This window comes from Varanus komodoensis, unplaced genomic scaffold (genome assembly GCF_004798865.1).
Source record: "Varanus komodoensis strain SLA01 unplaced genomic scaffold, ASM479886v1 scaffold2, whole genome shotgun sequence".
Classification (NCBI taxonomy): Eukaryota; Metazoa; Chordata; class Lepidosauria; order Squamata; family Varanidae; genus Varanus; species Varanus komodoensis.
Genome location: NW_025335568.1, coordinates 21,652,717 through 21,677,846, shown reverse-complemented (window position 1 = coordinate 21,677,846; position 25,130 = coordinate 21,652,717). Strand labels below are relative to the sequence as shown.

At 39.2% G+C, this 25,130-nt stretch overlaps 2 protein-coding genes across 17 annotated transcripts in view; one reads left to right on the top strand and one right to left on the bottom strand.

Moving 5' to 3' along the window:
- Nucleotides 1–754, bottom strand: part of AIMP1 (aminoacyl tRNA synthetase complex interacting multifunctional protein 1) — a 31,609-nt gene extending 30,855 nt beyond the window's left edge. For 3 of the 4 annotated variants that reach the window (XM_044428660.1, XM_044428661.1, XM_044428659.1), the window contains exon 1: nt 674–742. The gene's annotated coding sequence lies outside the window, so the exon portion shown is untranslated. Of the gene's footprint in view, nt 1–673 lie in introns of all 4 variants that reach the window. The other variant, XM_044428662.1, reaches the window with a different exon arrangement.
- A 53-nt stretch (nt 755–807) lies between these two features.
- TBCK (TBC1 domain containing kinase) overlaps nt 808–25,130 on the top strand; it is a 95,251-nt gene continuing 70,928 nt past the window's right edge. For 5 of the 13 annotated variants that reach the window (XR_006414533.1, XM_044428318.1, XM_044428319.1 and 2 more), the window contains exons 1-3: nt 3,419–3,499; nt 5,258–5,467; nt 11,220–11,292. Coding sequence is in view for 11 of the 13 variants with exons in the window: in XM_044428318.1 (XP_044284253.1) it covers nt 5,275–5,467; nt 11,220–11,292 (266 nt within the window). In the remaining 2 variants the exon portion in view is untranslated. Of the gene's footprint in view, nt 858–898; nt 2,435–3,094; nt 3,500–5,257; nt 5,468–11,219; nt 11,293–25,130 lie in introns of those variants that run through there. The other 8 variants (XM_044428314.1, XM_044428317.1, XM_044428312.1 and 5 more) reach the window with 8 other exon arrangements.

The following is a 25,130-nucleotide window of genomic DNA, read 5'->3' as shown; positions in this document are numbered from 1 at the left end:
GCCAGAAAACATTACAAAACAATAAACTAAAGCAACTAATTTAAGAGAATGGCACATAGCAACAGCTTTGAAAAAGAAGTTATTCATCCAGGAGTAAAAATGATAAGTATCGGAGTTAACAATCCCAGAGATCAAGCTTACTATTTTTATGCCATCCTTCAATGAATCCCCACAGTACTGAGTAAGCTCTCGGCCCCGCATAAATGGCCCCACCAGCACTTCCCCCAACAGTGTCGCCACCGGTTCTTGCAATTCCCATCTTCTCACGTGTACTTAACAAAAATACAGGGCGATAAAATACAGAGCTTTTAAATGCACAATACAAATAACCATATTCTCCAACTCCTCTCCGATGTTTCTGCAGTCAATAATGGATCATCTGCACACGCTAAACCCAGGACAACTTCTGCCTTGCCCCTTTTTTCGGCTTCGAAGAGTTCCTTTTAAAGCGCAGGCGAATAATAGGCCTTGCCCTCAGAGTTCATCGACAGAGGCCGCTTCAGCACAAGGACGGGCTGTCCATTCTCGTCCTCCATCTGCCTCCCTAATTAACAACGGCGGCGGATTCTCACAACCAAAGTCGGCTAACCCATTTCCACATCTTACCCGCTCTCTTCGTTTTTCCCTCGCCCCTTCCCGCCCGCCCTCACGGTTAACTGCCCCCGTAACTTACCCACTTCACCACAGACAGTGCAAGCACGGACCAGCCCGGTGCGCATGCGCGCGTTGCGAGGAGGGGAGGAAATGAAACGTCAGTGCGTGGCGCGCGCGCGTTGCGTCGAGGCGGACTCTATCCAGTCAGATGAGGAGGACAGCGGAGAGGGCGGAGTCATGGAAGGAAGGATTGGCAGGGGCAGGTTTGTACGTTCTAGAGTTGGCGTTCATGAGGGCTAGGGTCTTGTGGGACGGGAAATTGCTTTAGTAGCGTAGGGAACGCGGGTTGTGGTGACGTCTTTGCAGCTCTTCGTTTTTGTTTCTTGACGCTGAGTAGTTTCCCCGTTTAAAAATGTCTCTGTGGTTTGTATAAGGCCTAGATATTAGAACGTTTGTGTTATTACGGATCGTGTTTAAGTGGTATGATTTAAGCAACGGTGGAGGATGCTTTAGTTTCTCTTTCCAAATATTCTGAAAAGCACGATTTTAGGTACTTTGAGGTACAGGGAATCTGTAATCTTATGCAGCTTACTTGGGAAGTACTGATCATTTGTGTGGCTTTTTACTTAAGTGCAGGCGCCTTAACATGCACTTGTTAAGAAGTGCACCTTCTTTCACCCACGGCTCTAGAAATGTGCTTCTCCGGGTATGTCTTTTAACTTAATGCAGCCCGGCTTCAGATATTTCGTAAAGGGAGCGGGTGCAAGAAGATCACTAAGGGAAGGGGACAACAGAGAGGCGCAGTAAGGAAGAGTGAAGTTACACCGAACTATAGTGCTGTGTGCCTGAGCAAGCGTGGTTCCAGTCAGACTTATTGAACAGGAAAAGGATGAAGTAGTAAAGGTTAAAGGAAAAAAGAGTGATGGACTGGGAAAAGAAGAGGCATAGGAAAGAAATAATAGATCAGGAGGCAGTGAAAAGGTGGCATGAAAAATCTAGCATTTCTTGTGTTATAAGCGTTCATGTAGTGCCGTCCAGTTGATCCCCAATAATAAATGCATTAGGATGTAATCCTGCATGTTTGATAGAGTTGTTACAAGGTTGGACCAGGGCTTGGGAGATCTTGTCTCTACTAGTCATTGAAGCTCATTGCATGTATTTTATTTTCTTTATATCCCACTTTTTTCCTTTTTGAGAAACCCAAGCTGGGTTCCATAACTTCCATTTTATTCTCACAACAGGAATCCTGTGAGGTAGCTTAAACTGAGAGTAATAAGATAGTGTGGTATGATGGTTGGAGTGTTGACTGGGGACTTGGGTTCCAATCCCCACTCAGCCATGAAACTCACTAGGTGACTTTGGGCCAGTCACTCAGTCTTAGGCTAACCTACTCCACAGGGCTGTTAGAATACAATGGAAAGTAAGGAGATTATGAAGGCTTCCATAAGCTCCTTGCAAGGAAAAAGGCAAGATATAAATAAATTGAAATGAAGACTAGTCAGAAAAAAAGCTCTACAGTTCCCAGCATTCCCCAGCCATAGGTGTGGGATTGCATTCTTAAGTGTTTATTTAAAATGTACAAAGATGGAGACAAACATATCAGTCTGGAGAGGTTCATAATCTGTGGACCACAATCTAAAAGCCTTTCTCTTGTCTACTGACTAAACATCTACTAGCTTGGGTTTGCAAGAATCCCTTTAGAAATAGAGTTATCTTCCTGGACGAGGTTCATGTTGGAAATGATCCTTGAGATATCTCAGTCCCAGATCATTTATGGCCGCAAGTTTTAACTTATTCTACTGCCACCCACCAAGAATGCAACTTTATTGTCAAATGTCCTGTAAGTCAAATCTTTTTTTTTAAAGAGGACATAACCACAGCACTCACATAAGGCCATTTTTTCTGCTACATTATGTATGCTTATAATATTTATAATACACGCAATAAAAGTGTCTCATTCAGTGAAAGTGTCTCATTCAGTGAGACACTTTTCCCTGATTGGCATCAGTCAACCCCTTAATATGATAGGTTTCTCTGAAACTGATTAGTTAGCAGTGAAGTTGTCACAGAACTTGAATAGTACTGTATATAATAGTATAGTACTGTTTGTTGAGTCTGAGCCCAGATATCTCAATTGCATTAAGAAAAGTTTACATTTGGTTCCTAGATCTCTAACAATTGTATTTTCATTATCAGGAAACTCAGAAACATATAGAATGAACTTTAAATGCTGACCTCATGGCAAGCCCTGCTTAGTTCAGTAAGGCTTAATTCAGAATAGAACTGTATTGCTTGACTCTAGGAACTGAATTCTGGAATATGAAGAGAGTTACAGAGTAAAGCTGGCCTGTATACAGGGTGGGCACTTAGACATCATGCCACAGAATAAAATGTTGTGATCACTGTTAATCCTATTCCATGAAATCCATTGAAATGAATGGAACTTAGATTAATATTCAAGGTAATCAATTTGATGCAACTTGAATTGTCAAGAAAAAATATGGAAGGAAGGGAAAGAGGATATGGATTTGCTTAAAATCTGTTTCTTATATATGAAGAAATTTATATAGAAATGCTTTGCATCTTACAGCAGTGGGAAAGGCTGTGACCAGAGACCTTGTGTTGTGTTGTTTCTGCTGCCTGGGTACAAACTGTTGATGGGCTGCTTCAAGGTCCCCCCCACCCCACCCTCAGTTCTTTATCTTTTTAAACTGGACTTAGACATGGTATCTCTTCAAATAGAGGACTGGTAGGCTTGTTACACACTTGAATCAGGGTAAACTGCAAGCATATTGATACAGATGTGCTCTTCCATTATACATAGCATTTCTTTCCTAGAAGTTGGAATGTTGAGCCCCATTGCCTTCTGAGAAGTAAAGCCAATTTTTGTGGAACTCTTTGAGAGGTAAGTTTGTATAGTGTTACAGCCATAAGCTGTGTTTTGTTTTTTTTAAGAAAGCCAGAAATGTCATCGGAAGCCAGGAGTTCCATTAGAAATGTCACACTCACCTGCTTGGATCGGGGATGATAAAAGCCAGTAAGATCTTTGATCTAAGGAAAAGTGTGTGTGCCAGGAAAAGAAATAGATGAAGAAAGCAGTCCTTAATGTTTGGACCTGTCTAGCAGAACTCATATTTGGAGCCTCAAGCATAGCATTTTTTTTCTTTTGATCAAAGGTGTAGTATTCTGGACCTGATTTCTGATTAGTTTTGGTAGCATGGCTAATATAGTGGCTTGTATCACATTGCTTGAACTGGGAGTGTTCTAACAGTTTTCTTCCTAACAGCATCCTCACATCATGGTAAATTGACTTACACATTTTGCGAAAGTAGTCCATATTGGGTGCTGCTCTTAAACGTGCCCATGTGAGCCAGGCTTCATTTACTCTCTGGACTGTAATCTTATTTGCCAGAATTAAATAAATAAACTGATTGCTTTACAGAGTTAGGTTCTGTTAATTTATTTATATTATTCTATAATATTCTATTTTTCATGTATCATTGACTGGCATATTTCCATATAACAGAGCAAGCGCTGCTTCACTATAACTGAGGTTAATATTAATATACCTTAAATAAATAAGTAATATTATAAATTTCTGTTTAGTGATATGGATTTCCCAGAAGAAATTAAATTAGTAATTTTCCTATGTAAGTTATGTTAATGTTAATTTGCATGGGGAAATTTCATTATATAACCCTCCTCTGACTATTTCATTGTGCAAATAGGTTAGTTTGTATAGAGTGATTTGCATGAGGAAATTTGCAGTTTGCATAGTAAAATTTTCTGATCCTGTAGAAAGTGATCTAATTTAGCATTCTTATTTGATCTGTATTTAGTAGCCAACAAAGGTTAAAAAATACTTTGTATTAATGTTTTATTCTTATATGCCACAAAATATTTCAGCTGCAATATATGGTGATACACATTTTATATCCTGTACATTTGTTCAATTGGAATGATTGTAAACATTTAAAGACAATAACACACACTTCCTTTTTGTTGTTTAAATGTAAGGGTTGGGAAATTTAAGCAAGGAGGATCACAAAAAGTACTGAGAAGTTTCGCAACTTTTATCAATTTTAGCAGACCATACCCATCTATTACTTTGAAACTGCCAAATGTATCTAATATTGTATTTGCAGTTACCATCCATTCATTGTTGCTCATGTACTTATGAAGTAGTAGTTTTTCCTGGAATGAAGCTCTGAAAAGATTTTCACCCCGCATCTCTGCTTTACAATTATAGTTATAAGTCTTAAAGCACTTGTTCTTTTGTAAGAGTGCTATATTGATTAGCAGCCCACTAACATATGGGCTGCTAATCAATTCCAATCTATGGAATGCGCTCCCCAGAGAGATCTGCCTGGTGCCGTCGTTATATGTTTTTCGGCACCAGGACAAGACCTTTTTATTTAAATGGCATTTTAATTGTTAGCTTATTTATTGATTTTATATCTTTGGCCAGGGCGTTTCCAATTATATTGTTTTTATATGATTATATGTATTTATTTATTGTTGTAAGCTGCCCCGAGGCTTCGGTGAATGGGGCAGCATAGAAGTTTACTAAATAAATAATAAAATAAATAATAAATAAATAACAAATAGCATAACATTTTTAGTGTATGTCACTTGTGTGTTTTTTTCTTCTTCTGTGGTGCAGTCTCACTGGATGCTAAGATGTTTCCGTTAAAGGATGCAGAGCTAGGAGCTTTTACCTTCTTTGCTTCAGCTCTTCCAAATGACGTTTGTGGAAGCAATGGCCTGCCTCTGACGCCAAACTCCATAAAGATCCTTGGGTGCTTTCAGATTCTTAAAACAATTACACATCCTAGGCTTTGCCAATATGTGGACATATCTCGTGGAAAACATGGTGAGTGTGTTATTCTACTCTTCCACTTCTCCCCTAGGAACTGTAGGGTATGTTAGGAAGAGAGATCCAGCAATTATTTTGTGCATGTGATTCAGGGCATTGCAGGTGTCAAAGACTACAGCATTTTCCCAACACCATGCAGCAGCTTGCTTTTCAACAGAGAAAAACTCTGTAGCAATGTTTTCGGTCTTTACCCACATGTGGTATGTGCTCCCCCACCCCCTCTTCTGCTTTTTCTTTTTACTTCAACCTTACAGGATTCCTTCAGTCTTTTTGCTTCATAAGTTCCTGTAATTCATCAATCTGTCTTGTTCTTTCCTTAATTTCTTAAATCCATCTTTTGATGTTTGAAGTTTAAAAGACATGTGCTTCACAGAAGGCAGCCTCAACAATTCTCTTACAGCTTTTAAATTTTGGAAGTCATCAGTGAGGCATATATTGTGATGAAGGATAACACCTCTTAACCCACCAAATGCTGCATTCCTGAGTAACTTCATTGTCGGGTGCGTCTTTTTCACTGTCACATGGAAGTTAAAGTTATGATGTCCATTGTTTGCCATGTATATATATTATGTTATATGCCATCAAGTCATCTCTGACATGACAATCCTGTGAATGAATGCCCTCCAAAACATCTTGTCTGTGACATTTTTTTAGCGTAGTATTTTTTTCATCCTTTCCATTCAATAACACAAGTAAAATTATTCCTTGTTTTAAAAAGTCACTATCATGAACTGATTTCTACACCATAATGAGGCCATTATGGTGTTCACTGTTACACTCCTGTTTTCTGAGTGCAGGACACGTTCATATAATAGATTTCTTTATTTCCCTGTTAATTTCTGTTGTTTGTGTTTTCTGTTTGTACAAGAAAAAAATCTTTAAAATATTGATACATGCATGATGCAGTTAGATCTGATACATGCATTTCTACTATGGACAATGTCAGGAGTAGAGATCAGAGACCTCAAATCCAGACATGGCTAGTTGCAAGTATAACATGGTCTCATCAATTAAATGCATCTGTAGAACCAAGCAGTTTGTCACTACTTCATTATAACTAATTTGCTTTTGAATAGTACTACAGTGTGACGAAGGACCAAACTGGAATGTTATCCATGCAATTAACAATAACTTGAATTGCTTTTATGAGTACATTTTAGTCTATGTTGGGGAGGCATTTAATCCTGTACCCCTGTGTTCCAATTATGTGCTGTATGCCCGCTGTTTTCCTGCTACTGGAGTGAATGTGAGTTTTTCTACAATGCACATACTATTTGCTGGAAATACAATCTAGGTCAAGTCAGGCCTGCATTGTTAAAACTCCCCTATGCCTCGCACCAGGATTCCAGTTCTTGCCTGCCTTTAATTTACTTTTTAAAAGCTATTTGCACAATTATTGCTAATTGTTGGAATCATATCATTAGTCTGTGGGTGCAAGTCAATAAGAGCAGGGACATTAAAAAAAAGTAGCTAGATACCAGGAATTCATTATAGCTTTCCTAGAATCTATTCTTAGATTCTGAGAAAGCAAGGAGAGGTATGTCTTGGAGTGGGCTCAAGTCTGCCTGCTTCAAGCATGTGCGAGTGAGACAAAAGAAAATTACTTGCAGTTGGGAAGAATGCCAGTGTGGGCAAGTTGGAGACCATTTGACAGCACCTAACCATAGAGTGAACTGAAGGGGGCTAACAGTAAGGAGGGGCCATAGATGTCCACAGCATTGTATTTTTCTGGTATCATGAATTGACTATGAAATAAGCCATTTTAGAGTTGCAACAGTAAATAAGCTAGCTAGCATATAATTAAAGATTCTTATATCTTTGTAAGGCAGAAGAGCTGGACATGCACATGGTAGGCATGTCATGAGTGCAGCTGGCTGGAGCTGGGGGTCAGACTAGATAGCCCAGGAGGTCCCTTCTGATTCACTGTGTTTCTATATGGACATACTGGAAAAGCTTCAGAGGAGGGCAAAAAGATGACCAGGGGACAAAGCTGTGTAAGGAGAGACTGAAAGAACTGGGCATGTTTTGTATAGAGAAGAGAAAACTGAGGGAAAATAAGATAGCAGTTTTCAGTACTTGAAAGGCTGTCCCACAGAAGAGGGCCGGCATCTCTTCTTAGTCATCCCAGAGTGCAGGACAATTTACAGGAAGGTCAATTTACAGGAAGCCAGATTCTGGCTGGACATCAGAAAAATTTTCCTCACTGTCAGAGCAGTACAACAATGAAACCAATTGCCTAGTGAGGTCATGGGCTCTCACACATTGAAGGCATTCGAGAGGCAGGTGGACAGCCATCTGCCAGGGATTCTTTATCTTGGAATCCTACACTGAGCAGGGAGTTGGACATGATGGCCTTATAGGCTTCTTCCAGCTCTGTTTTTCTGTGAACAAGGTCTCCTATTACCGGTTGATCCCACATTTCCTATAGGATGCCTCTGTTTTTCATCCCTCAAATATATTAGCCAGTTCCCACACTCAGGTGACATCCCTGAGTGTAGCTATAGCTTGCCTATAGGCAAAGAGTTTGGCATATGTTCTTATGGGGAAAAATAAAGTGCTATGCTTAGATACTGTTGTGGTGAGTGAGGACGTGGGGAGATCCTTCAAGGCATTGCACATTGTGACCTTGTATGGCACAGTAATGTGCAAAGCCTTGAAATACAGCTTGCCTATTATACAGAGTAGCATATTGCTTAATATCTGTATTACGGCTGCTGAGGTATACACTGCCACCCAGAAAGCCTCAGCTATTGGGCAGTATAGAAAATAGATAACTGAGTAAATCTTAATTGTTCTAATTGCTGTTTGCCTGTACTGTACTCCATCCTCCTTAAAGCTCTGATGGTAGATATTGTATGTGGTCTGTCCCTTAAGAATGTTGTGTTGATATATATCGGGTTAGAGCAGAAGTCAGGTTTTTCCTGTTTTCTGTATACTATTTAAAACTGATTCAAGATGACTGAGCTTCCTTGGTATCTTGGCATAGGTTGCTGAAAAGAAAAAATAACCATTACACCTGGGATTAGTTTTGTTACTTAAAAAGAAGCGTATATCTGCGCATCTCTCTCTCTCTCTCTCTCTCTCTCTCTCTCTCTCTCTCTCTCTCTCTGTGTGTGTGTGTGTGTGTGTGTGTGTGTGTGTGTGTGTGTGTGGAGGGGGAAGAGAGAGAGAACATGTTAAATTAGTTTTGGCTGTATAACTAAACATTATGTCTGGCAAAAGTAGAATGCAGCAAATAGGCACTTTTAAAGTTTCTTTTTAATGGAACAGGGTTGTGTGAAGGATGCCAGCTATGCACACTCAGTGTGTATACCTGCATGATGTTTTTGTTTAATAATAGAGCTATATAAAAACTTGCAGTATTCACTGTATTACATTCATTTTGTTATGAATCGAGTCACCAGCAAATACTGTGCTATGATATACTTGCAGTACTACTCCCAGGTATGGGAATATTTGGTAGCCACAAGTAGGATGAGCAGACTAACTGTTCTCAAAGTGATCCAAACAGATCAGTTGTCAGAATCAAAAGGACAGATGACACTTCTGTCAGAGGGAAGTTGCCAAATTAGAGAGGAGAAAATAGGCATCCTGCTGTTTTTTAGTCCTTTGCTGAATTGCTGTTGCTCTATGATCGGTATCATAATGCTGATTATTTGTGACAATATAGTTTGTTTTAATTATTCAAACAATTTAAATACAATTTTAGTATTTTATCATATTTTTAAATGTTTCTTTTTCTAAGGCTGTAATTTTGTGGTCCTTGAGAGATTGTTTCAGTGGTCACTGGATTTAGTGCAGAGGTGGACAACATATGTATGGCCCTCAAAATACTTTTTGCCTACAGCTCCTATCAGTTCTAGCCAACATAGTCAATGGTGAAGGATCATGGGAGTTGTAGGCCAACCCCCCCCCCAAAAAAAAAAACTGGAAGGCCACAAGTTGGCCACTTGTGGTTTAGTGGAACTCACTACTCACTCTATCTAGTGGATAGCTATAGTATTTAATGGAATGCTTTCCTTGCCCAGAGTAAGGGATGTCTGTGAACAGAGGAGGATTCTTGCCTTCAGATTGCTCTGTATAATCATTGGAAAGTCTCCCCATGTTACTTCTCTGTCATCTTGAAAACAGTTGTAGAATGAAGCATTCTGAGAGTGGATTGGGGCATTCCCCCAAAGCATACCTGAGATGCAGGAAAAGCTATGCTAATCCTGGTATACTTCTCCCCTTTGGTTCCTTGTGGGAGAAAGTAAGTCAAAGTGGCAGGAATAGGAAAGGCTAGAAACAAGGAGAAATGGGATTTCCACACACATGCCTTCTGCTCTGTCAGCATCTGGTTTGTGCTGTACATATTGTCCCTGCTCCACTGCCATTAGTATGGTTTGTATACCGATTGCCTTCTTTGAGACAAAATGAGAGCTGTACAGTTTTTAAAACTATTAATGAAGGTCGAGGAGAATGAGCCAGTTTGTACAATCAAGCTACCATAGCTTAAAGAGCCCACCATGGTTCATTAGGAATAGGCCATGGGTTGAGGGTTGTTTCCCCTGCAAACATGCCTTGCTGCTCAAATTTCAGCAAGTCTGCCAGCTGCAGTCAGGCATGTGATTAGGCTAAGTGGTGTTGGGCACACACTGCTGATGGTTTTGATCATGTGAGCCGGGGCAGTGCCTTTTAATTTACTTCCTTCCATAGTAATAAATGTTCCTGTTCAAATAAAGCATCTCCAGTTTTAATGACTTGCAGCAAAATCTAGTCACCCTTGTGGAAGACACTCAAGGCTTATGAGCATCTAATGCTAGGTGTAACAGTGGTGGTCTCCACTCTGTCTTATGCCTCGCATTGCATTCACATGACTGGTTTTTGCCATATAAATATAGGGCCAGGGAGAAGAGGAAGTGCAATTGGAATTGGTGCAACTGTACAGCCCAAACCTCTTCCCTTTCCTGATTCTCTGGCAGGTCTCTTTCCTCCCCCCAAAATAAGACTGATTGAGCCCTTAGGGAGTAGGCAGCTGGTGCAGTTCATTCCACCCTGGCTGAAAGGAGATAGGGCAGAGACTTAGACTTTGTAATGTTCCGTGGTCTCTCAAACAATGTCAGGAGACCATGGGATTGCACTCTTAAGAAAAGAAATGGAAATAACCCGCAATTTATCTGCATGTATCAATTGCAACCTAATGAATTTGCATAGCTTAATGTTACTCTATCTCCCTTTAAAATATTACTGTTGCAGTTTGGTCTAATTTCTTACCTTCCATGTCTCCCACTAATAAACATTTGTAAAGGTTGTTATACAATTTGGAGATTGAAGAAGTTGCCAGTGCGGAATCATTTTCTAATATAGATCCAAAAACATCAAGAATATTGAAAATAATGACCATAAAAAAATTTAAGACTTTAAAAATGTCTTAAAATGGGATTTTATATATTCAAATATGTTTGAGATTACCTTAACATTTCCCCCATAGTACTAGAAATGTTAAAGTAACATGAGCAAAATATATCATATGCTAAAACTACTTCAAAATGCGTTAGTTGAAAATAACTGCTATGTAGGGGTTAATTCAGTTATATTTACCATGATTTTAGATTTTACTAAAACAAATAGACACCCTCTTTGTATAATGAGATGCAGCGTGATAATAATATGGCTTTAATTTCAGCAGAATATAAAAGTGAAAGTGCTTGGTGCCTGTGTCTACTGAGATGCTAAATCTGTCTCTGTATGTGTGTATAATTTTCATCAGAGAGGCTGGTGGTGGTTGCTGAACATTGTAGAAGGAGCCTGGAAGATTTGCTTCGAGACAGGAAACCAGTGAGGTATGGTATCAAGCAGAACATTGAAAGGGAACATGCTAACTGAAAGGTTTATCTGCTTTAAGTGACACAGTCCAGATACACTTTTTCTTTTAAAATGTTAACTGCCTTCACAGGTCTATACAGATCTAAAACTGACATCTTCCAGTATCACTTTATTCTTCTGGCAGCCAGATAAACACATGCTTAGGACGAGGTATATACTTACTTCTGCACAAAAGTTTAAGGTTTTATGATGAAGGTACGGAAAGGTGCCAACTGTTTCTCCCAGTATATCTTGTGTGTGTGTTTTAAATTATGCTTCAGATATTATTTTCTGTCTTTTTTAAAGAATCTTGTACTCCACTCCCCTCAAAAGGTATGGCAGATGTGTGTATATAAATAGGATCCCACTGCTTTCATGTTTGTTATGTAGAATATTAAGCTTCTAAATGATAGGTGGTCATTTTGTTTATGAAAAACAATTGTGCGTGTACATATAGCTACAATTTTGCTGTAGTTTTTAAATTAATGGGATGGGTTTGTGATAAAAATGATAACTGAATTCAAGGTTAGTATATCTTTTGCTTTTATAAGAACAGAAGACTATAAGAAAAGCCATGCTGGATCAGATAAAAGGTCCATCTAGTCCACCATTACATGCATTCTGGCCGGCTGAGGGGCTCAGATGTAACAATGGGCTGTGCAGACTGTGGGAGACCCCTTCCTGTTTCTGGCTTTCGGCTGCCCCGAGTTTATCAAATTCAAGTTAAAGCAATATCCCTGTCAATGTGATCCACCTGCCTGAAATGATGGATGGATAGAAAAGGAACCATGCCATTCAGACCTTCAGATGAAGCTATGAGTAGAGCCCCCTTATATATTTCTGTATCACCTTTTATTTTGCAAACATTATGCATAATTTGTACCCTGTATGAGGCCCAGATAGTATAAACAGAGCCCATGTGCTCACATCTTGGATTTTTGGGGAGTGGGGCTGGTGGACACAGCTTTACAATCTGTTCGTCCACCCTCCAATTCATGTTTTCAAAGCTCGGATATCTCACATGGATTGAACAGACCTGGGCAATGAATGGATTTTTTGTTGTTGTTGTCTGTTTCTACCAGGGTACGAACAGTAGTACCTAAAGCTCCCTTTGTGCTTGTGTTTGGGAGCATTGAACCAAATATCTGTCGTTGCCATGCAGTATCTAATAGAATCAAATATATATATAATCTCACGTTCAGTAAATGAGAACTATTTAGTTGTCCCCATGGATGCGAAATAGTGTTTGCACACCCGGTCTGCAGTCAAATTCACTAGTTCTGGGTAACTCTGAAATACTGTTGATCATTTCTCTAGTACTGAATTCAGAATCCTCCTTTCTCCCTTATTTAGCTCTGTGCCTTGTTCTTGTGCTACCTTGACGGCTCAAGGTTATGCAATGCATTTTGTTAGAAAATATCATTAGTATTTTTTAAAATGTAAGCAATCATTACAACATCTACAGACGAATCTTGGGGATAATGTAACATAATCCCCATGGCAATAGGATGCACAAGGCCAATTTGTGTACTTAAACATCAAGTTTGAGTGTGTATACTTAAAAAAAACAAACAGTAGCAGCCATAGAGACACCACGTATAGAATCAGGTTCAGGGACATAATAACGCAAGTGGAGTTTGAAAAACAAGAACCCAAAGCAAACTTTCCTCTGAAGCTGCAGCTCCCAGTAAAAATACCTCACCTGTCAAGCCAGTGTTTTGGCTGGGAGGGATGCTGCCTGAGAATCTGTTTATTACACAAACAGGGAAAAAAGTATTCCTGATTAAGGTCATACCATGTATACATGACATACAGATGGACAGATTGATTCATTTTCATTTATCCAATGAGGCAGCACAGTGTGCAGTGCATGTCTGTTTAGGACAGACTTCAGATCATGATACCAGAGTCTGATTACAAGTGTTTTCTGTGATAAGTAAAGATTGAAAATTCCCATCATTGAAAACTCTTAGGCAATATACTTCCTAATGTCCTATTAAAACTAGAATATATTAAATTTGGACAAGCTTTGATAAATATGTGGACAGGAGTGGTTGAGTAAGGATTGTTGACTTGTATTTCCAAAAGGCTTTGACAGAGTCCTTTACCAAGGACCTCCCACCCTAAGTTAGGAGTCATGAAATAAAAGGAGAGGTTCTCTTATGAATCAATAATGGACTAAAGGACAGAAAGCAGAAACTAGGAAAAAATGGTAAGTTCTACCAATGGGAGGGTGTAAATAGTGAGCTCCCAGAAAGACATGTATTAGGAATTATGTTTTTCATAATTAGAATTAGAACTGAGCAATGAAGTGGCCAAGTTTGTTGATGACACCAAATTATTTAAGGTGGTTAAAACATAAATGGATTGCAAGGAGCTCCGAGGGATCTCTCAAAATTAGGAGAATGAGCATAAAAGTTGCAATGGTGATTCAGTATAACCTAATTTAAAGTGAAGCACATTGGCATAAGAACAAATCCCCCTAATTTTTTGTGTAAGCTGATAGAATTTGGGCTTGTGGTCACTGACCAAGAAAGAGATCTGGGTTGGTGGTGGACAGTTTGATGAAAATGTCAAATCAGTGTGCAGCTATTGTGAAAAATGCAAACTTTGAGTTAGGTATACATCAAAAAGGAATGGAAAACAAAGCTCTGAAGATCATCTCTCTTTTCCTAATAACTAACTCTCTGTGTTTACAACAATTAAAACCATAAAATACAATACGAAATTATATTAAAGTCTAAGGTTTACATCTACAGCATAAAATAAAAGTAAAAACAAAAATAATACCTACTAGTAATGCAAAACTTTAAAATACAGATTTAATACAGCAGAAACTACAGGGTAAACAACCTTGGAAAGGTGGTATTCCAGGGTGCAATCTCTCCTGTTTCCTCTGTAGCCTCCTTCCTTCCCCCAGGTGGCTAGGTGGCTGAAAACAGCCACCTACTGAAAATGTAAAATAGGAAGTGTGGGGAGGTGGAAATTGCCTTTGCCACACCCCCAGCTGTGCACAGGATGTCTGTCGCTTTCAGGAATCATGAATGGATTGTACCCTAAATTACTGCAGCTCTTTAAGATGCTACTAGGCATTTGAAAAAAAAAATATTTTTCATATGTAAGGTACAATATACAATATGTAAAGTACAATATAACACCTCTTTTTATGGTATTGTACTATTTGTCTAAAGCAGCCTTTTCTAGTCGTGCATCCTCTAGATGTATTGTGCAGCTCCCATAATCTCCAGCCAGCATGGCTGGATGGGGATGAGTAGCAAACACATCAAGAGGCACCATGATGGTGAGTGCTGAACTAAAGGCATAACTCCAGCATATCCAAGTGGTTTTATTGCAACAGTTTGCCTTTATGTTTATTTATACATACTTGCATACATATACATGCAAGTATGCATGCTTACATAGATAGATATAGATAGTACTTAGCAGTAATCTATCTCCAGCATTATTTGCATTTTCATTCTTTAATTCCAACCTGGCTCAGAAAGATGAAAGACTGGAACATTTTTCCCCAAGAACCTTAGGAAAAGTGTTTGGCCAAAGGCATTTTATATGCAAGCATAATTTAATCAGTGATGATTGAGGCCACATTGGGGATGGGAGTGGGGAGTGTATTTTAAGTGCCATCCCCAGGCTGACATATGAAGTTCAGTTTCAGCTTCATAGTCATTAAAAGAGAACCTGTCTCACCTCAAAGGGATTTACAGAAAGACTAACTGAAAGGATTCCCACTGCTTTTTGGTTAATTAAAATGGACATATTTTGGTTTCTTTCATTTTTTTTCAATAGGAATAAGTTAAGGAGCAATTCCCAGTTATGCTATTCAATCCACCTTTGTCAGTTAGCTTTGTGAGGAAATATTTGGGTCTGTCCCCCTGCTTCCCAACATACTTTGATTGCATTAGGATAGCAGCACTGCTCTGATACCCCAAAGTTGATGTGCATGCTATTGTAATTAATTTCACAAACTTTTATGGAATGGGAGAAGCTGTCCTTATGGTTTGTAGATTAGTTCTTCTTACACTTGCCAGGAAATAAGTCCTTTGCACCTGTACCATAAGCTGATGTCAAGTCAGCAGGAAATCTTCTATTAGGCTGTTGCTGAAATTGAAGATATACCATAGTGGATGCTCCATCTTTCCATGCATATTGCAAAACAGCAGGCTGTCCAGCTGTCTGATAGTTGTTTGCAGTTAATCTTATGAAGTCATGCATTACATATGAGCTAACGTTTACATAGGTGTTTCTGTGCAATTCAGTTCTAAGTCTACAAGAAGATCCTTCTTTTTTAAAAAGAGGTAATATTACCTTTATAATAGGGAACTATTAGAAGAGCTTATTAAAATTTAAACTTTTAGCACTTGTTATCTGAATGGTGTGTAGTCTTAAATGTGTTTGTCTGTATTCTCACTGAATTGGTCTGGTTTATTATAGCTCATCAAAAAGCTAAACATTCCACTGAAACCTTACAGTAAACTTTTCTGTTATGATCTCTGCATTTCCAAATGAATGTGGTTTGGATAATGGAAAAGACTTTGTTAAATGTAATTCATTTCAAAGCATTTTGAGAGCATGTTATTATTTATGCCATCCTTTAAAGAAAGTTCCCATTAAAATAACCTGGATAACAGTAGAATAGAAAGTGACATTTACTGCACCTTATTAGTCCACCAGTTTCAACCCCAACAACATTTGAAAGAAACTAATTTATCTGGATTTATAACATTTGATGTGGAACGAAGGACTTGAACCATTTAACCGCTGTTGCAATCCTAGTCTCATTTTCCTTGGAGTAAGTCCCATTCTGAGTAGTTATGTACAAGACTGCACTGAATGATCGCAGTCTTGTGCTTGCTTGCTTGCATATAAGCTCCACTTTAACATTGTGGAACTTTCCAGTAAACATTCATGGCATTGTACTGTCCATCTTTGATAGTTTGGTTTCCCTGATGACTGAAATGCTATTCATTAGTCGTAAGCTGAAATTACACTTTTCCAAAAAAAAAAAAAAAAAATTGCACTGGCAAATATTGCCTCCTGTACTTTGATCTCTAAATCTGACTTCAGAATTCATCATTTGAATGTTGGAATAACAACTTGATATCAGTAGAAATGCAATAGGCAACTCCCAACAAAATTGTCTGCTTGGGTATGTAGACTTGTAAACTGGCTCTAGAACTGCAGTCCTAGCTCCTTTATGAGAAATCAGAAAAATCTCTTGTATAACAATATAAAAAATCTGATAATATTATCTGTTCTAACTACAGGTAAATATATCTCTTGGATTGCTCATTCTAATTAATATTCAGTTAAAATAGTGTTCAAGACAATTTAATCATAATCATTAAACCTACTTAGTTTCATGTAGCACAATCCTATTCTTACCAACTCAGAAATATACCTAACTGAGTTCAATGGGGCTGATACTCTATGGCAGTGATGGTGAACCTTTTAGAGACCGAGTGCCCAAACTGCAACTCAGAACCCACTTATTTATCGCACAGTGCCAACACTGCAGTAAAACCTGAATTTGCTGGCCACCAGCACAAGGGGGCAATGTTCCACTGACCACCACCTTTTGGCCGGCCCTGAAAAAGGCATCTGAGTGTATTTCCTACTTGAGTTTTTTTCTACCTTCTGCTAAAATCACAGTCCAGGCAAATCCCTGACTAACCGGCCATACAAAAGCTCAGCGAGTGATGAGTGAGGTTGTTGCCTGATGCCCTTAATCTTTCTGAATATGTGCATGGCTGCTAGGACAATTGCTTGCGCCTTCAGGCACACATGCCATAGGTTTGCCATCACTGCTCTGCAGCCTTAGGATGCAAACCTATGAATGTCTTTACAGTAAAAAGTCCCTGAATTACAGCATTCCCAGCTGTCCTGACTGGCTGGACTTATGTTAGGATTTGTGGAGCCACTTTCGTTTTAAACATGCATAGGATCATGTCCACAGTCGTTTCTGGACTTTTTAAATTGTCTGTCTTTTTACTGAAGTGGTTATATCAGAAGTGCTAAATTTTAGATCTGTTCATTGGGAAATGTTTCCTCTAAGTATTTAAAAGCATGCAACATTTTATTCTTTCCTTTGTACTGTACTTTCAAATGCCTTTCAAAAAGACTAATCTTTTTTTGCAATCTTATGATAAAAAAATCTAGCAAATGCAATATACAGACATTTAGATGAGTCTTGGCACCTGCATTATGAGTTTTGAATGGCTCTGAATTTGTGAGGAGAGTGGTCATAGTATGTCTTCAATAAAATACAGTTGTCATATGCTTCAGAAGTTATGGTTTTGAAAAATTACCAGTGAACCATCAGAGAGATACAGAGGTATAATATGTTATACATAGAGCCTTTGATCGGAAGCAGACGATGTCTGCAGCTGTTTACTAGCTTGGTGGAAAACATGATCTGACTCGGATGAGTAGGTTTTATTCGCTCTTATTAAACTATTGTCTACTCTCTGGATTAGATGTGTTTGTTCCGTCCCCCTCTAAATGCATTATCCTTGTATTGCCTTACAAAAATCAAATGGGAGGTAAATTTATGTGAAAAAGTTTATCCTAAGGGGTAAAGATGCAACATACTTACACACACACACGCACACACACACACACACACACACAAGGAATACTTTCCAGCAACTGAATTCTCATATGATTCCAATTCAGAAGCAACAATTGATATGACTTCAAGGATTGGATGTATGGTGCTTTCCTTTGGAACACTCAGCACTTTACGAATCTTGATGTCGGGATCTGAAGCCTTGACAGCACTTTCCCTGGTGATAGATTGGTAAAGAACAACATTGTTTACCCTACACGTGCTTGTTGCACCAGGTTCAGACCTGCAGATGTTTGCAAGGACTGGAGCTTATTCAGTCATGCTGCATGACTGGGAGCTCTGTGAAAGCCTTTCCTGTGTTAGCTTGACCACAGTGACGAAAGCCTTTGTGGTGTCTGTGTCACATTCCCCATCCTGCCTCCAGCCTTGCCTTGCCTTGCCTTGCCTTCAACGTCCAGCCGGCACCTAACGCTACTCTCAGTCCTGAGCTTGCCCTGCCAGGTACCCAATCCTTGCCTTGTCAGTATTGATCCTTCCCTCTTCATGTCCTTGCCTTAATCTTTGCCCTTGTTAATACCTGACCTCACTTGTTCCTGGCTCTGGTTATATTTCCAGACCAGCCAGGCCTTGCTGGTATCTCAGTCTCATTTGTTTCTGACTCTATGCATTTACTTCTGGTTCTGCTATGACCCTTGCTTCTTCCTAACTTCACCTTTGACTGCATCATGCCAAGCTCCATCTAGCTCCGTCACCTCAGTCTTGGTGCTCCAGCCATAGACACCTGTCACCTACATCTCACATTTTATACATGTGAGAAATATCCAGAGGCTAGATTTGAAGACTGAATCCATGAAAATAAACTAGATTTTAAATTAAAAGCATGGCAGGTAGAAAATATTTTTTAAAAGAATCACATGAATAATTACTATCAATATACCTCTGTTTAAAATACTGGATATGTTTTATGGTAAAAGAGCTAAGATTTTATTTTGAATAATTGAAGGAAGAAAAATAATTTCAAGTATTCACTTTATCTCAAATTACAGTATATCACTACTACAAGTGATTTTCTTCAGCATTTTTTAGCTCTAAATCTTTTTAATTCTTGCTAACAGAATTTTTGTTAAAATTTCAATTGTCAAATTTCTCTTAGCAGTTCTCAAAATGAAATATCAAAACAGGAAAAATTATATAAAATACCAAGAAGATTTAAAACAACATGATAAAATCAAAGGAGAAGGCAGTAGAGCAAAGTGTAAATGCAGTAACCCAGTTTTTAAAAAATGAAATAGCTAAAAAGTCTGGGAGAATATCATTTGCATCTGAGACAAAAAGATCACAACATCAGTATCAGAATTCTGGAGAGTATTTTTCAGAGCCAAGGTGTCATTACAGAAAATTGCATCTCCTTGGTAGTTTCTGCTGCTCATCATTTGACCTAGACAGCTGGACGAGGGTCTCTGAAGATGATCCTAGGCCTGGGTAGGTACATGTGTGAGAGCCTTCAGAGAGTCTGAAGGCTTTGGAGTTTAATACCAGTACTTTGGTGCAGATCATGAAGCGTGGCCATAGTATAATTGTGTAGGCAAGTTCCATGTAGTTCAACATAGTCTAAGTGCTAAATGGATATGGATATGGGGATGTGTGATCAAAGTCTGAGCGAATAAAGAACAAAGCTGTATTCAGTAATGGAAAAGTATAGTAATTTACCTGCATGTGTGATTGGAGAACAATAAACCTATTTTTTAAAATGGTTTTTTAACCAAGTATGACAAAACATAAGATTTCAAGCAATTACATGCCCAGAGCTCATCTTTTTAATCCTTTGCCAGAAATTCATTTCCAAAACAGCATTTATTTGTAGTGAAGTCATAATGTAAGAGAATCCATTAGTCATGTCTTGTTTATGTGGGATCCAATACTGCTTTTCTTAATTAGTTTGATTTTTCGTAAATATAAAATTGGAACTGATGCTGGATTGCAAAATGACTTAAAACTAAAGCAGAAGGTATTCTGGTATCAATAAATGTTACCACATGCTCTGAGCTATCAGAGATGGCATATGAATCACAGTAGCTGGAATCAGAGGTAATGTGAAATCACAGTTTAATTAGTGAAACCAGGGTTTGTTTTCATGTCAGAACCTGAGCATATCCACAAACCATGGTTTATGAAACTTGTATGGAACTGATAAACCAGGGGCTGAAACCACAATTGGAAACCAGTTTGTATGACCACATATGTGCAAACTGTTTTGCACCCCTTACCTCTGAAGTGTGATCTCCAATACATATGGAACTACCTTGAAACAATATGGAAGCTTCAATTGGTTGAAAATAGGGCAGCGAAATTACTCACAGAGCTTAGCTGATTTCATTGTGTTACACCAGTACTTTATGGGCACTACTGGCTGTTAAGCAATTCTTGGCCTAATACAAAGTGCTTGTATTAATCTACAAAACTCTAAATTGCTTAGTGCCAGGTTACCTGGAAGATCATCTTTCTGATTTGCTTGCTGCTTATGCTGTAGTATTCTGATGTTACAAAAGAGAAGGGTAAGGTAAAGAGCATAACTAATTAGCTCTTAGTTGTGCAAGGGTCCATCTCTTAGGTCTGTGCTTTGCTGTAAGAGCTAGTAGGTTATGCATCATAACTAACATAGCTTCAGCTAAGCTGTTAGAACATTTTTAATTTAGTTAAGCATTTATCATTGAAGTTTGTCTCTAGTTTTACAATGAATCATTCTACTTTACTGTGTTCTTACCATGGTGGAGGAGCAGGTCAGCACCAATTTTAGAATTTTGTATGGTTTGTTCTCTATTGTACAAACTATGAATTCAATATATAAAGAATAGGAGGGAATACGTTTAAATAATTACAATATTTACATTCCATTCTGTATGGGCAGTGAAAAATAAGATAAGAAAAATAAAATAATAAAGCAGTGCATTAAAAACAAGATCAGTAAAACTGTATCAATGGAACAGTGGCTGGTCAGATCAGGAAGGCATCCTGGGATAAAAGTGTCAGAAACAACACAAAATTGGTGCCTGCCTGACCTCCAGGGGTGGGGATCCTACAACAATGGAGCTTCCATGCTGAAGGCTTTTCTCTGCATGGACTCCAGTTGTACCATAGGTCCTGCAGGGGTATATTTCCTATGTGTACCTTCTCTGGAATCTCTCACACACCTCCCAGAAAACACAGCTCTGGGCTTTTTGATTGATGGATCCTGTGGGGAAAAAGGGCTGTAGCTGGAGTAAGAGGAGGGGAAGCTGCCCACTGACTGGGTAATTGTGATGTGACAAAATGGGTGGTAAGAGAAGGCCAGGCTGCTTTCCTTCAAGACAAGTGCTAAGTTTTTGAATTAGACTTGCTTGCAGTGAGAAAATTCATGATCTTATCTTTGAACTGTATTTTTCTCCCTTCTGTAATCCTGTTCTAGATGCCCTGCTCCACTTGTATATCAAATTGAATTTGGCTTTTTTTAAAAGTGAGGTAACAGGGACTTGAAAGATAGCATTTTAATACGCTTCTATTCAATAATTTTCATCTGTTAAACTGGTGCTGTGTTGAAACAAAGCATAATCCTGGTGGTCTGCTAGATCAGCACTTTTCATTTATTCATGGCTTTACATTTTATTAAATCAATATAATCATTTTGGCCTTGCTATAAAGGAGGAAGCTGTGGTAGGCCATCCATGAGACCATGAATGAATTTTGTGATTTGCACAATCTTAAGCTAGAAAACAGTATACATGGTCACTTGATGCAATCTTGTGTATATTTCTAAGGAAAGAAAAATAATGATGAAATTAATTAGTAATTTCCTGCCAGGAACTCTTTAGGGGCAAAAATACATTGAGAAGATGATGCTAATAATATAAATGGCTTGCTATTTTAAAATAATTGCAGCTGAAAAAGCACAGGGAAACCAAAGACTCATTTCCAAATATTTTAAATATCTAAAAGTGACTCTAGAGAGTAATTTTTATTCTCAGAGGTTCTTGAGTCTCCTGCTTGAAAAAGGTGTGGGTTTGAAAAGAAAGTTGCTGATAAATATCACTGTTATTTTAATAGAAATATCATATTACTTCTGTGGTTGTTGGTTTCAGGCAGGCTGTGATCAGGATTGAAAGGACCATGAGCAGAGGAGCAATGACTCATTGCGGTATTCCATGTCTGACCACCTAGCGCAGCAGCAGCAGCAGCAGCACACCAGCGCTGCAGGCATGAGATTTTCCCAGCAAGCCCCATCTGAAAATGGCCAGTCTGGAAAGTCCCAGGAGTTGCTATTAAATCACTCTCACCAGGGATAAGGTCACGTGGGACACAGATGTACATGTTTAAAAATGGGCACAGAAATGCACACATTGATGCCAACATGAGCAAGAATGCAAACGAACTGCTGTGTGAATTTTTTTTAAACCCAAAATGTACAGGAATAGAATGGAATGATCATAAGTTCAAAAAAGCATCCATCTTGCTGATATCAGAACAGAAAGAAAGCTAGACAGCAGGCATAGGCCTCTGGGAGGAATCCATGGGAGACCCATTTTATGGACTGCAGCATCCCCCTTTCCCTGCCCCTTCCACCCGCATCCCTGTTTTCTCTCCCCACCCTTGCATCTTCTGCAAAGCAGACTGCAAAATGGCTTTTGCCAGAGGTCTGAATGGCTCACATGCAGTCAGTTTTTGAAATGTGTGTTGAAAGTGTTCTACTGACTCCCAGTCCATTTCTAAGCTGAATTCAAGATGTCAGTGCTTACTTATAAAGCTCTTCATGGTTTGGGATCATGATAATTGAAGGAATAACTTGAGAAGGAGAATTAAAGTACAAGGATCCAGATCTGGATCAGAAATATAGAGTCCAAAGCCCAACTACCCTCCTTCACGAGAGTGTCAGACAAGATTGGAGGGACCCTCTGCTTTACTTTATACTGTGTCAGGCAGGCAGGCAGGCAGCTAGCTGCCAGATTCACTCCAAGGTAATGTATTGCTTGGGCTGCAGGCATCTCCAGGAATCTCACAAACATGAAGGCAATGGACCTTTTCAGTTGTATGCTCTGAGCTTTTGGTACAAGGGAGTTTTCATTAACCCTGGGCTAGGGAAGCTATGGCCTTTGCTGGGCTAGAACCCAGATCATCTCTTACCAGTAGCTATGCTGGCTTTTGCTAATGCAAGTTAGAATATACCAGACTCTGGCAGGCCAAGGGCTTCTCACCCCTGCTTTAACCTGTTGATAATATTTGTTAATGAGATCCCCTCATCCATGAGTTTGTTCGATAATTTTTAAAACAAAAACTCTGTGGGCATTTGTTCAATAATTTTTTAAAACAAAAACTCTGGGCATTAGTTTGTCGTGACATGATGAACTGAATGTGTGCTTAAGTTTATGTGCAGCATGAAGGTCAGTCATTCTGACTGTATGTCAGATAGCACTGCTTATGATGCTCTTTCATTACCATATGAATTCAGAGACTCTTTACTGTACAGAAGCACATAGGAAGAGCCATGCTGGATCAGGCTGAAGGTCAGTCAAGCCCAAAATTTGCCCATTCTGTGGCCAGGAACCCTACAAGTAGGACATGAGTGCAATATCAACCTTTCACACATGTTCTGCAGAATGCTGCCCCCGAGGAGAGTATCCAGCCATGCATTGATAGCCTTATGTTGCATGAATTGGACAATCATAAACTTTCAAATTCGTGGCCGTCACTACATCCTGTGCTAGCAAACTATTCCATTGCATTGCGTGAAGAACTTGATTTTGTCATCCTTTAGTCTCCCACCAGTCAGTTTCATTGAATGATCCCATATTTTAATATGACAGGAAGAGAAAAATCCATCCAGTTTGCCTACAACATGCATATTTGTCTCCCTTGCCCTTTTTAAGTTAAATAGTCCCAGGTGTCATAACCTTCCTTCTAGACTAGTGGCTCCAACAGTCCGATCATCTTGACTGCCATTTTCTGCCTTTTTTCCAGCTATGTAATACTATTTTCAATGTGCTGAATCCAGAACTCTGCACAGTATTCCCAGTGTGGTCCAAGATCACTTTCTTGGCCAGTCATTGCTGGCTCAGGTTGTATTAGCACATGCAGGAAGTTGGCATTTTATGCCACAACATGTATCACTTTTCACCAGCATACAATGACCTTTACTTGTTAATTTGATGTCCCTTTTCCCAGTATAGAGAGATACTTTTGGAGCTCTTTGTGATTCCTTTTTGTTTTCATCACCCTAAATATAATTTGGTTTCATCAGCAAACTTGTTCACTAATTCAAGAACTAAAATGTTATGGTTTATTTTATTTCTTTATTATCAGCCTTATGCCTGCCTTTGTGGGTGCGGTGTAGCTTATGCATGAAACACATTTGTGATCTGCAAAAGGTCTCTGGTTCATCTTCCGGATTCTTCAGTTGGGGCTGGAGAGCTGTCCTCATAAAACTGAGGTGAACCACTGTTATTCAGCATAGGAAGTTTTAAGCTGGAGAGACCTGCTCTTAATGTTGTTAGCCACTTAGCCTTAGAGGACTAGTCAGTGGCCTGTAAAACTGAAAATAAACCAAAATAAATAAACCAATGGCTTATCTTGTGATATCCTTCATTCTGGTCATTGTACAGAGTGCTGACTTAGAAACATTTCAACTACAGGAATCCAAATATGAAAATGTATAAAATATAGAGGAAAATCCTGCAAAATTAAAACCTATTTTCCTGGTATGGAAATAACACACAAAATGTGGATTTATATTTGCAATATTGAAAGCTGGGTTACTATGTAACATAGAAACATAGAAACAGAGCAAGTCAGAAGGGGCCTTCCAGGCAATCTAGTCTGATTCCCGGCTCCAGCTGGCTCCGCTCACGACATGCCCACCATGTGCATGTCCAGCCTATCTTTGAACACCTCACCGATGGGGCCTCAGCGACCTCTCATGGAAGCCCATTCCACACCCTCGGGGTCCTAACTGTCTGGAAGTGCTTCCTGGCATCCAAACAGAACCTTGGTTCCCTGAGCTTTGCCCCGTTGGAGCATGTCCTGCCTTCCTCTGCAGGGAAGAACAGGTCTCTACCCATCTCTATGTAACATCCCCTCACATACTTGTATGTCGCCAACATATCCCCTCTGAGTCTCCTCTTCTCCAGGCTGAAGAGACCCAGTTCCCTCAGTCTTGCCTCATACGGCATCCCCTGCAAACCGGCCACAAGGTTGGTGGCCGGT